We start from the raw sequence: 12366 nt of genomic DNA, 5'->3' as shown, positions 1-12366 counted from the left end.
CGTACTGTACCGTACTGTAGCTGCTACCATTATGTATGTCTAAAGTTTAATTGTATGTTTAATTAGGTATATGCTATTTGCACCTGTGCAAACAGAACGTCAACTATGTTTAAGTATGTCTAAAGTATGCACATGCCATGTGCACCTATGTGCAGTGAATATGCCACTGTCTCTGACTTGTCTTATCACTCTACTGCCTTATTGCTTGTTGTGTCTCTTGTTGTTTTTGCACTCATATGCCCTGTTATATTTGTACTATGTTGTAAACGGAGTCCACAGCACAAGAATTTCACACGTGATACTTGTACTACGGAGTGACAATAAAAATCTTGAATCTTGCATTGGCGTGCCACATGCCAAAGCAGGCGTTTCAGTGCTAAAATGTGGGGATAGATGGCATTATCCTAACGTCAGCAGTGCGCAATTACTTTGCGCTAAGAGCTTTTAAAAACACCTCTTCGCGCTAAATACCCTGCCGCGCTTGAGCGCACCATAATCTCTGTGCTGCGCAGCGCAGTGCAGAGTAAAGTTTTTTTTGGATATGTCATTACGCACAGCCTTGCCACGCCAGGACATCAAATCCTGCTGCTAAAATGGAGTATTAGCAGATCATTCAGTGAGGCAATCAACTATAACTCACTGATAAACTTTTATCACATCACAAAGAGGGAAATGAATTGAGAATACTTGTTCACCTTCACCTATCCCATAACCCGGAGGGTCGTTGGCACCACAGACGATCTGTCAACAAGCTCTCTCCATCTCTATCTGTCCTCGGCACGAGTGAGTCCACTCTATTACGCATGGAGAGAATTACAGCATATTGCATGCCTTGCGTAAACAGCGATTGCGAGATGGGAATCTGACTGGTTTTATTGATGTAATGCCCAGGCATTGCCTGGCCACACCTGTGAATAATTCTGGTCCTTAACTCATTGAGTGCCAGCCACTTTTGGAGAACGGACACTCCCAGTGCCAGAGTTTCAGAGCGTTTTCAGTGATTTCTCGAGGCCCACAGAATATTGTGTGATATTACTATGTAAACACCGAACACGCACAAAGAACGATGAGACTCTCTTCTATCATCTGCAAAAAAAAGTTTATTGATATCATTTTCCGTTCTTTAGTTATCAGCCGGAGGAGATATCTTATCCTAACTCCCAGGGGGGTCCAACTCCCACGGGTCCACTAGTACATAAATGAAAAGCAGGATATACAGAAAAATACATACTTTACCATATTAACCAGAATCTGCTTTTGTTTTTTGTTTTTCATGATACAGTACAACTAAATCATTTTTCCAAGAAGAAGAAAGGTATAGAGACAAGATACATTGAGTCGTTCCTTCCTGGGCTTTTTTCACTGACAGGAGTTTGTCTAATAATTCTTCTCTCAGTGGAGAGCTCTGTTGAAAGAACACATTCATCTTTAGATGTGCTTAAGAGGAGTCTCGTGTTTTTTTCTCTTCATTTATTTATAAAAACAAAAAAACAAAACATTAGAATGGCTACAACAGTTACCTGAAAAAATGAGCTATGTATAAATGTATTATGTTAATTAATGACAATGAATCCTATCTGAGCGAAACAAATGATTAGTCTAATCTGTGTGATTGACAGGAGAGATGATCAGAGGGGCGGAGTTTTTACCATCATCATCGGTACAGGGACCGAAGTATGGGTAAAGCTTCTCAGTGAAGGTGCAGCCAGTGAAGGAGTAGATAAGAGCTGCAGCATCTACATCATAAAAGGAGACCAGACCCTCCTCATAATCCACAAACACCCCCACCCTCTGAGGCTTCATCTTCAGAGAGAGGAGGACAGAAGGGTCAGCAAGAGCTTCGTACTCATTTCCGTTCCTCAACCATACAGTCCAGAAGCCATCCTCTGGCCTCACTGTGATGACTCCCTTCCTGTTGATTGACCCTCTGGCCACTCCTAAAGTCCACTTTGTCTTCCCTTGAACCTGAACCTCATAGTAAAACCTTCCTGAAGAGAAGCTCTGCTTTCCTAAGACACAGCAACAACTAGAAAATCTCTCTGGGTTATCTGGGAGATTCTTCTCTACATCACTATATTTTACTTGTTTCTCATCATCAGACAGGATGAGATATGGATTTGCTGTTTCAGGATCCAGAGTCACATCCACTGCATACTGCTGGACCCTCTTCAGCTGAACATCAGCACAAAACTTCTCCATCTCTTTCCTGAGAGTCTCCTCCAGCTGAGCCACAGCTCTCCTCACAGCCTCATATGATGAGCGATGGACACTGACCTCTGTCCAGTCCTTGGTGTGTGGAGGAGTGTTCAGGGATGGGAAGCTTTGGAGGAGGTGGAGGTGGTCTTCAGTGCATAAGAGCTTCTCCACCTCTGCGGTTCTCTTCATCAGCTCAGAGATTTCCTGTTCCAGCTCTTTGATGAAGCCTTCAGCCTGTTTCTCTGTTGTTTTCTGCTTCTCTTCGATCGTCTCAATGAGCTCAGACAGGCCTCTCTCCACAGACTGAATCAGAGCAGCGAAGACCCGCACACTGTCTGCTATCTCTCTCTCTGCATCTTCCTTGCTGAGCTCTACTGACTGTTTGATCTCCTGAATCTTTAGTTGTCTCTCCTGGATCTTCTGCTGAATTTCAGCCCCTATCTCCCCAAGCTCAGCCTTCTTTCCTTCATATTCTTCTTTCAGAGGAACAAAGTGATGTGACATGTGGTCTGACTCAGTGCAGAACTGACACACACACATCTGGTCCGTCTTGCAGAACAGCTGGAGTGGTCCATCATGCTCTTTACAAATCCTGTCTTCCAGGTTCTCCACAGGATCCATCAGCTTGTGTCTTTTGAGGCCTTTCATTCTCTGGTGAGGCTCCAGGTGAGTCTCACAGTAGGAGGTCAGACACACCAGGCAGGACTTCAGGGCCTTCCGTTTGGTCCCAGTGCAGACGCCACAGGGAACTTCTCCTGGTTTGGCTTTCATCTGAGCTGACTTCCTCAACTGTGTCGCCATCTCAGATATGAAAGTATTGACCTGCAGCTCAGGTCTTGTGTTGAAACGCTTTTGACACAAGGGACACTTGCATGGGACATTAACATCCCAGTTCTGAGTGATGCAGTTCTTGCAGAAGTTGTGTCCACATGGTGTGGAGACTGGATCAGTGAACACATCCAGACAGATGGAGCACCGGAACTTCTCTTCAGAGAAGAGACAGCTGGCAGCAGACATATCTAGACACTGAGACCTAAAGTGAAAGTGTGAAATAACAATACTGTAACACCATTCTTGAATAGTCATATTGAAACAAGTTAGATGATTAGAATATTATCAAAAGTCATTGACAGTTATGTAGTTAAATTACACCTCGCTGAAAATGTCATTTGACAAGTATAGGCAAAATGACACGAGGGAAACATCCCATTTGGATATACTGTAGCTCAATGATGTATCACTGCTCTCATTTGAAACAGTAAATATGATTTGCTGTACTCACCTGTATCTTGTTGTATCACCTGTATGTCTCTTAAGACTCTGATGTATTGATGAGAAAGCCCTGATGAAGTGACATTTCTTTTTCTTTGGAGAGAAAGAAAGAGACTTCTCCGCTGTAGCAGTGATGTCGCTCTGAGTTACTTTCAGTTTCACTTCAGGAATGTGACGTTCAAACTGTCAGTGTTGCTCTGCCTCTTACTGCAGTTACAAGGAAGTTCATGTTTGGTCAAAAGAGAATTTGGTCTGCTGTTATCTGGTATTGCTCTGTGCTTTTATGTCTATTATATATATATTTTTTTTTAAATATATAATAAAGTTATAATTAGGGATGTTCATTTTGAAAAATGTCCAAAATCGAAAATCGGGGAAAATTAACGATCAATTATCGATTATCGATCATATTAAGACTGCCCAAATCCCGTTTGCGCTGGCATTTTGGGGGTGGAGATGATTTGGCACAGCTCTAATTTGCCCATGCGGCACGTGCCGTTAACGTTTCCGCATCCCCGCTGAGAATTGCATCCCCACCATATTTCGGGGCTGTTTTAACTTAAACTTAAACAGGGAGGTCACGTCTACCCAGACAATTATATCACTTTTACATTTCTGTATAAATCATTACAATATGCTCCCGTGAGGTGGGGATGGGTTTAGCTGCTGCCGGGCGGGGTTGCAAAACTCGGCATAACACCTGGACACTAGCGCAAGGCAGACTGCTATCTTCCCTGCCTTAAGGCACGCGCAAACAGGTACGCAAACGCAAATAGGGGATATCGCCTGTACCAAGATAGGGCCCAGAGTCTGACACAAGTGGAGACATATGTGGAATTAATTTCTAAGACTGCTGTATGTTTCTCTGAATCTCATCTGTAATATATGGAGGATGATGTGGAAGTTGAAGTTGGTTTTGGCTGGCAGTTATTCTGCGATAACCTTCCAGCACTCTCTGATGGCCAAAAGATTTTTCAAGGGTCTGGAATGAATCTGAAAAAACTAACTACAGTTCTTTTTAATGTTTTTTAGGCCGTCACACTCACATTTGACATTTTGACATAAACTTTATTTTATTTATTTATTCACAATCACAGTCGTCCAAGTAATGTCATCAGTGATGTGCAATTTTTTTCTCCTTCTAATGGCTTTCCGGCAGCACATTGCTTTTTACACAAATTCCAGACTCGGGGGTCCGCCCCCTCCTCAATGTTCCTCCCCCCAGCCTCTTCAACCGCTGTGTTCTCGGACATCTCGGCCCTCCTTCTTCTAATGGCTTTACAGCAGACTGGATGCTGCCTCTCACAGTTGGATTGTCTCACTCTAGACCTGGTTCTTCTCCTTTCAAATTTCCGGTGTTTCTCACACCTCCTTAATCTTGGCTGTTAGGCCTCGTCTCATGTTCCTCCGCTCCTCATCCCTCCTGAGCAACGCACCTTCACCTCCGTTAATAGAGATTTCAGCCCAGGCACGGAAGCCATCGTCTGGTTCCTCCGCCCTGATGGCATCACTCATATGTATTGTGACATCATCAGTGACATCACTTATGTCACTGAAGATGTCATACACGTGACATTGTGACTATGTGAGTGAAGGCCTAAAAACATAAATATCGCAGCAGTGCCCCCTGTGGGCGGATTTTTTTTTAAGGCAATCGGAGCAACAGTGCGCCTTGCAACTCCGGACAGCCAGACATACAGCTCTCCGATTATAGTAGTAGGAGGATAATAATAATAATATAATAATAATGATAATGATACAAATAATAATGTGTGAAATGTCAAAGTGTGTGATGCATTTGTGTAATGCACCTAAGTTGTTCTGTTTGAATGTTTTTTTTGTGTGACTTTGTGGTGTGTGTGTGTGTGTGTGTGTGTGTGTGTGTGTGTGTGTGTGTGTGTGTCTATGTGGTTGCGAAAATATATTGGTGATAGGGCCTCTTGTTGTGTTTGAAGCTGCTATCTCCTCACTGCAGCTGGTCAGAACATGGATTGGACCATAGCTATAAATACTCTGTCTGAGACACACACGCACGTACGCGTACGCGCACGCACACACACACACACACACACAGACCGTAAATACACCTTGACGCTGAAGTTGAGCTCAGTCTGCTCTGCCACACCCGATTAAAGAGGAAATAAATCACGATAACACACGCACACGCACGCACACACACACACACACACACACACACACACACACACACACACACACACACACACACACACACACACACACACACACACACACACACACACAGATTACAGATCTTAGCCTTTGCCATGGCTATAGATGTTTAGTAGTGAAAACAATTGAAAGCCTGGTAGTTGAACTTGGCAGTAAAGAAATGAATGTGATTTACGTAAATGTGAGAGCTACATAAGAAGAGTGCCCTTCACACAGGGATCGGTTGGTATTCTCATTGACGTCCCCATTTTTATTGGTTGGGCTGCAGGTTCATGAAAACAAAACCTTTTGCATTTCAGGCAATTGGCTGATGGTCTTGTCCAGAATGAAGTGCAATAGTAGAGTGAGCTTCAACGGCCAACTGCATTACATGACATTACGTCATTTGGCAGACACTTTTATCCAAAGCGACTTACAATAACACATTTTTGTCAACAATGGATAAATCAACTATGCAACACAGTCTATGACAGCTACAACTTCTGAAGGAATAGAGGGGGGGGGGGGGGGGGGGGTGGTTGAGAGAGAGAAAGATGTTAGTTCAAGAAGGGCCCAGGTGGAGCCTGAAAAGGTGTTTTTAGGTTCAAGGTTCAAGGGTCTTTGTCATTACATGCTTTCACATGAACGAAATTTGTCCTGCAGGACCAGCAGCATAAAATAATAATCCTATAATAAAAAAACCTGATAACCTAAAAATAGTGTGTGTGTGTGTGTGTGTGTGTGTGTGTGTGTGTGTGTGTGTGTGTGTGTGTGTGTGTGTGTGTGTGTGTGTGTGTGTGTGTGTGTTGGGTTAAACCACTGCATGGAGTTGGGCTATTAAATAGTTTTTAATAACAACAATTACAACAACAGCACCAGGAACAAACAAATAAATGAATGAACTAGAGTCATCACATGAATGATGAGAAAATATTGTTCCTGTTGTGAATACTTTGAAAATATTTTACTTAAAGACATGATTCCTTTTACAGGAAGGTTTGAATAAAGTGAAGCTGGAAAGATTATATATATATACATACTGTATGTAAGAAGCTTCTTTTACAATAGTGGAAAAGATTTAAGTGTGATTTGGAACACACTGAATATTAAGTTCAATGCATTATTAATTAGACTGTTTGCATTGAACCATATAGAGTTAACATTAAGGCCCACTCCTATATTATTATAGCCGCAGTGGTGATGTAATTTTATCATTATATCACTAAAATCTGTTTTCTCTTCCCAATAGGCTTAATGGAGATGCTGAGATAATGGAGCTGAGACTGCGCTGGACTGCATATTGATCAAAAATTCTGTGTTTTTTTCAAGTGTTTAATGTTTCCTATGTTTTCAAAAAAAAAACTGCCCAGCCCTGGCCCACAATTAAGTACAGATACAAGCATTATATTGAATAGTGAACTTAAATTTTGTAATTATTGTTATAGTTGATGAACATAACAATTGGGTGGATTGTTGGAGAAAAATATAAGTTCCATGCCATTTCCTAATCAATATTTCCTAATCAATAAGCTATAAGCTATAATTGCATACACATAATTAATGCTATAAGTGATGACATGACATACACATTATGACATGACTGCTCTGACCAATAGACCCATGGCCCATGACATTTCACCCCATTTCACCCATAGCAGGGACTGCTCCAATTGCTGAAACCTTGGACAGTGCATCAAGTCCCATAACAATAGGCTACATGCACAACTTTTTTACTTCCTGAAATTAGTACAGCTTCTTTATTTCCTGTCCTACACTATTGGATGAACTGATTAATCAGGTGTGCGTGATCATTGTTGTGACTGCAGCACACCTGACATTAATCAGTTCATCCAATAGTGATGACAGGAAATAAAGAAGCTGTACTAATTTCAGGAAGTAGTGGAGTTGTGCATGTAGCCCATTGATAACAGTCTCTCAGTCAGACAGGCAGCCCTGTAGGCTCCAAGTCAAGTCATCACCCCATCACCCCCTCCTCTCTGCCTTTTCCTCCTCTTTACAGTATAAAGCGTATGTCAAATTGTGACATCGCCGCTGAATATTTGACTCTGTACATCGATCAGACGTGTACATTGAGATTCATGCCCTCTGTCAATATGCATATTGCAGAGAATATTGTATTAAATATACTTTTATGTTAAACAGTCCTGGACTCAAGGTTTCAATTCATTTGGTTAGATAAGCTGTTAATTATCACATTTAGCGGATGTAAAGAATAGATTTTATTCTCTATCAGTGTGTGTGTGTGTGTGTGTGTGCGCATGTCCATGTGTATGTGAGAGAGAGAAAGAACTGTGTTGATTGCTGCTGTGCTTGTATGCAATTGCAGGTCTATTTTTCCTCAAAGTGTGTGTGTATGTTTGTGATTACCCGTGTGTGTGTGTGTGTGTGTGTGTGTGTGTGTGTGTGTGTGTGTGTGTGTGTGTGTGTGTGTGTGTGTGTGTGTGTGTGTGTGTGTGTGTGTAAAAAAGCTATTGGAGTCTAAAGATTGGTTTGGCAGCAGATGCGTCTTTGTCACCTTTGTATGTCTTTTGTCTCTCTCATCTCTCTCTCTCTCTCTCTCTCTCTCTCCCCCCACATACACACTAATCTCCCTTCCATTATGACACGTACCATGTCACCGGGCATGGAGCAGATCTCTGCTGTTCTGTGCCAAGATTTAAATTAAGTTCTGCCTTTTGGTGCTATGCAGATATTCATCCTGTTGTCAGCGTTCATCTTATCCTTGGAGAGAGAGAAAGTGAGAGACAGAAAGAGAGAGAGACTAGCACTAATGGGGGATAAAAATGGGATAAAAAAAATCTGGAAAAAATATAAAAAAAAAGAAAGAGAGAGAGAGAGAGAGACAGGGAGAGAGATACTGCAATTAAAGTGCACTTAGTCTTTGTGTATCACAAATGGATATATTATATTTGTGATTAATGGACCCATTTGAAAAACACTAATTTTGCACTTAGTTTATTAAAGTTGTACTGTTACAGTTGGAGTCTACTGTTAAAGTGTACAGACGGCTGTCTGTCCAATGTCCATATTAGTGGAGCAGATTAAATACACTTTTAATGAAAATCCTTTCATATCTTCAATGTCAATTTCAATTTCAATTTATGAATTTGTTCGATAGGGGACAGGTGTACATTAATGAACATTTTGAAAAGAAATGTAAATGCACGATAATTGCAGTCACAAGACTGATTTCCATTGTTAGTCCCCCTGCCAGATGATACAGGCTTAGAGTCCTGATAGGGGTAAAAAATAACATAGTGCAACAAATACATGATTAAAATTAAATCTGGAATTAAAATCTGGAAAGAAGCACCGCAATTGGCACAAATACTCTCGGCGATTGTTCTTTTGGGGTGGTTGTAGCTCAGGAGGTAGAGCGGGTCGTCACTAGGGTTTAATCCCCGGAAGCGGGATTCCCGGGAAATGCCGACTCGACCATTTCCCGTTTCCCGGGAAATACAATAGCGGGAAACGGGAAAAAATGAATTTAAGAAAATAGCTGTACAGGCTATTGTGAGTCACACAGAGAGCATCTCTCAACAATGAACCACGCTGATGGATTCCACCACGATGTCTTCTGCAAGTTCTGCTGCCAGTAGTTCTGCGTGGAGATACTTCACAAACAAGCAAAACAACGAGGATGCCACATGTAACCTCTGTCAGTGAGTGATAAGATGTGGAGGACGATCAACAAGCGGGTTGCTGCAACATTTGGAGTCGCAGCAGCATAAAACCCCAGAAACCCCGCAAGTGAAGCGTCCGAGAACCATGGACTCATACGTAACACCAAAAGCCTCGGTGGCCGAAATACTGTCAGAAATGGCAGCATATGACGGATTTACATTCAACAGCATGGCGAAATGTGCCTACCTCAGAGCAGCACTCAAGAGAGACGGCCATGCTCTCCCGAAAAAGCAAAGTAAATGAAAATAAATAATTATTCTGTTAATTTTGAGTGATTATTTAGTTTATTAGGCTGATATCCAACATTGTTTGGCTATTATAGAAAGGCTGATGAACGCTATCAGAATATGGAATCCATCTCAGCTTAATTGAAACACGCAAAATAACTTGCTTTAACTAATTTCATTTTTTTGTTGTCCAATATCACTTCCCAAATTAAGTGCTGTAACGAATTCCATTTATTTATTGTCAAATAACATTTCCATGAGGCTGTTCTTATCAGCAGACCGATCACATGCAATGAACACGGCATTTCATATGAAGTTTTTATCTTAACACATTCACTGCCAGCCGTTTTTTTTTTTTTACTGTAGGTAGGTTCTGCCAGAGGGTTTTTTTGAGGATTCTGGCTCATCTTTCAAGACCCGAGGATTCTTTTCTGCTAAGATTTTGTGAACACACAATATCTCAAAAGAACTAATAGAATGTGTGCTTTCTCTGTCTAAAAGAGTTAGTTTGTAGAGTTAGTAGTTATGTAAGCATTAGCAGTTGAATACAGCATGGTTTCAGCGTCTGAAAAATTATTTTGAGATAAACGGCTTTTTGTGAAATTCGATAGAACAGTCACTTTAACCATTCATTTTTGGCATCAGTAAGACGTCAGACATCTAAACAATAGTTTTGAACAGTAATTTCCTCCATAACAGCAGGAAACACCCCTCTCATTCAAACTCCTCCCTCCGTGTGTGTTCTTCTTGGCTGCAGCGGGCATGTCACAAGCTCGTTTCTGTTGCTCCTGTAACCTCGCGTCACCAGGCTCACTGCTTCTGCTGCTGCTGCCTGTCTGCTGGCGGCCGCTGTGCAAGTCTGGATCGGCTCGCTCGTTTCTTGTGGTTTGTGTTGAGAGCTTTGATGAAGCTTTTGCGATTCTGGTCTTATTTATGCTGCGTGTTTCAAAGTGTGTTCCACCCGTAATCTATTATGCAAATTTGCAATCCCGCACCGCCAGCAATCAGCGCGAAAACGAAAGCGTTTATCGCCAAACCATTTTCATGAGAATGGCTTCCTCACACATGCTTTTTGCTTGCCTTCCTCTAGTCTGGGAGAGCACTGTCGCCACTTAGTGGGTCGGTGGAATGGGTTGTACATGTTCGGTGGCTCCAATAATTATATAAGAGATGTAAAAGGGTTAGATGCACATCCCACGGTCAAATTTTTTTTTAATTTTTTTGACGTAAAAACACGTCATTGGCAGTCAACCGTTGGATTTAGTTTGACATAAAAACACGTCATTGGCAGTGAACGTGTTAAATGATAATGTTTGTTAACATAAATTCATTCTTTTTCTTTAATCCTATAATAAGAATGAGAATAATTATTGATATCAGCAAATAAGACACTACAGCATCAAATTAGCAACCCATAGATTTATATATAAAAAAAAAATGGAAAGGGAAGATTTTTTTTTCTTCATTTCCCTGTTTGGATGAGGGTGGGGGTGATGTGCTGCTAGGGCTTGGTGCAGGTAAGAACCCTGAGTTCTGCACATTTTGGAGCGTGTCCATGGCTTTGCCAGGTACTCCCAACAGGACTCCACTGCAGTAATCCAGACGAGAGATGATACATGCGTGCATGAGGGTCTCAGCTACAGAGTCTGAGAGTGATGGCTAGAGTCTGGAGATGTTTTTGAGGTGGTAAAAGGCGGATTTGGTGATGGTTTTTATTTGTGATTGAAAGGAGAGAGTGGACTCAAGAATGGGTTGCGGACTTCTGAGGATGAGGAAATGGAGCAGCCGTCCACCTGGAGGAGAAGATCTCCAACCTTGCTGAGCAGCACCGCGTGGGAGCCACAACCATCACCTCGGTCTTATTACTGTTGAGTTTGAGAAGGTTAGGTGACATCCAGATTTTTATTTCATGAAGGCAATTAACAAGAGACTGTGTGGGGGGAGGTGGGTGGAAGGTTTGGTGCAGAGGTACAGAAGCTGTGTGTCGTCAGCATAACAGTGGAAGCTTAGACCGTGGTGGTGGATGATCTGACCAAGGGGGACCATAGATAAGTAAAGCATGGTGTGACAGGTCTGGTTCTCAAAAATAGAATCAGGCTCGCGTCTAGACAACCCAAACCTGCCACAACAACACAGAACGTCTTTGCACATAATTATCAAACAAGAAGTCAACAAAACGGACGGGAGCAGCTTGCCTGCGACAGGTTGGGGCGATGACAGCTGGACGGCCTGGCTTTCATGGACAGCCCAGTCGGTGGTGTGGAGGCCAGATACAGGCAGCCTCCACTCATAAGACGCTTCTTGAAAGAAAAGTATCACACACACGTGAAAACGGAGGGAAGACGATTAGGATATGGGGCGACAGAGAATCCTTGGCTTGGCTTCATTCACTAGTAGAGTGAGACTAGTAGAGAGCCTCGCGCACCTGAAACGCCACGTCATATACTATCCTAAGCCACTCCCACTTCCCGTTTGACACTGATGCAAAGACGTAACTTGAAATATCATACATCACTTGACAGATAACATAAATGATATGACAGTCCTAACCAAGGGTATCTGATACACAGCTCAACCTGTGACAATAGTAAAGAGGGGGGGTCCAAGCACACAGCCTTGAGGCATGCCGTGGTTTACTGGGGCAGGGGTGGAACTGAAGTCATTGATTGAAACAAACTGTTGCCGGTTGGAGAGATAAGAGTGGAACCAAGAAAGGGCCATGTCAGTGAGGCCTGGGTGGTCAGATAAACGGTTGAGGAGAATGCTGTGGGAGACATATGCGTTGTGATGCATAGCG

At 42.4% G+C, this 12366-nt stretch overlaps 1 protein-coding gene across 1 annotated transcript; it reads right to left on the bottom strand.

Annotated features, from left to right (window-relative positions):
• Positions 1–1599: 1599 nt before the first annotated feature.
• On the bottom strand, positions 1600–3213 carry LOC310798119 (E3 ubiquitin-protein ligase TRIM39-like; the record flags this gene model as incomplete). Its single annotated transcript, XM_083660609.1, has 1 exon — positions 1600–3213. The coding sequence occupies one exon, from the start codon at positions 3211–3213 to the stop codon at positions 1600–1602; it is 1614 nt and encodes a 537-aa protein (XP_083516735.1).
• Positions 3214–12366: the final 9153 nt, after the last annotated feature.

The sequence above is a fragment of the Poromitra crassiceps genome (genome assembly GCF_964638095.1).
Source record: "Poromitra crassiceps genome assembly, chromosome: 25".
NCBI classification, from domain to species: Eukaryota; Metazoa; Chordata; class Actinopteri; order Beryciformes; family Melamphaidae; genus Poromitra; species Poromitra crassiceps.
The sequence above is the reverse complement of the archived record's forward strand: the minus strand, read 5'-3'. Positions and strand labels throughout refer to the sequence as shown.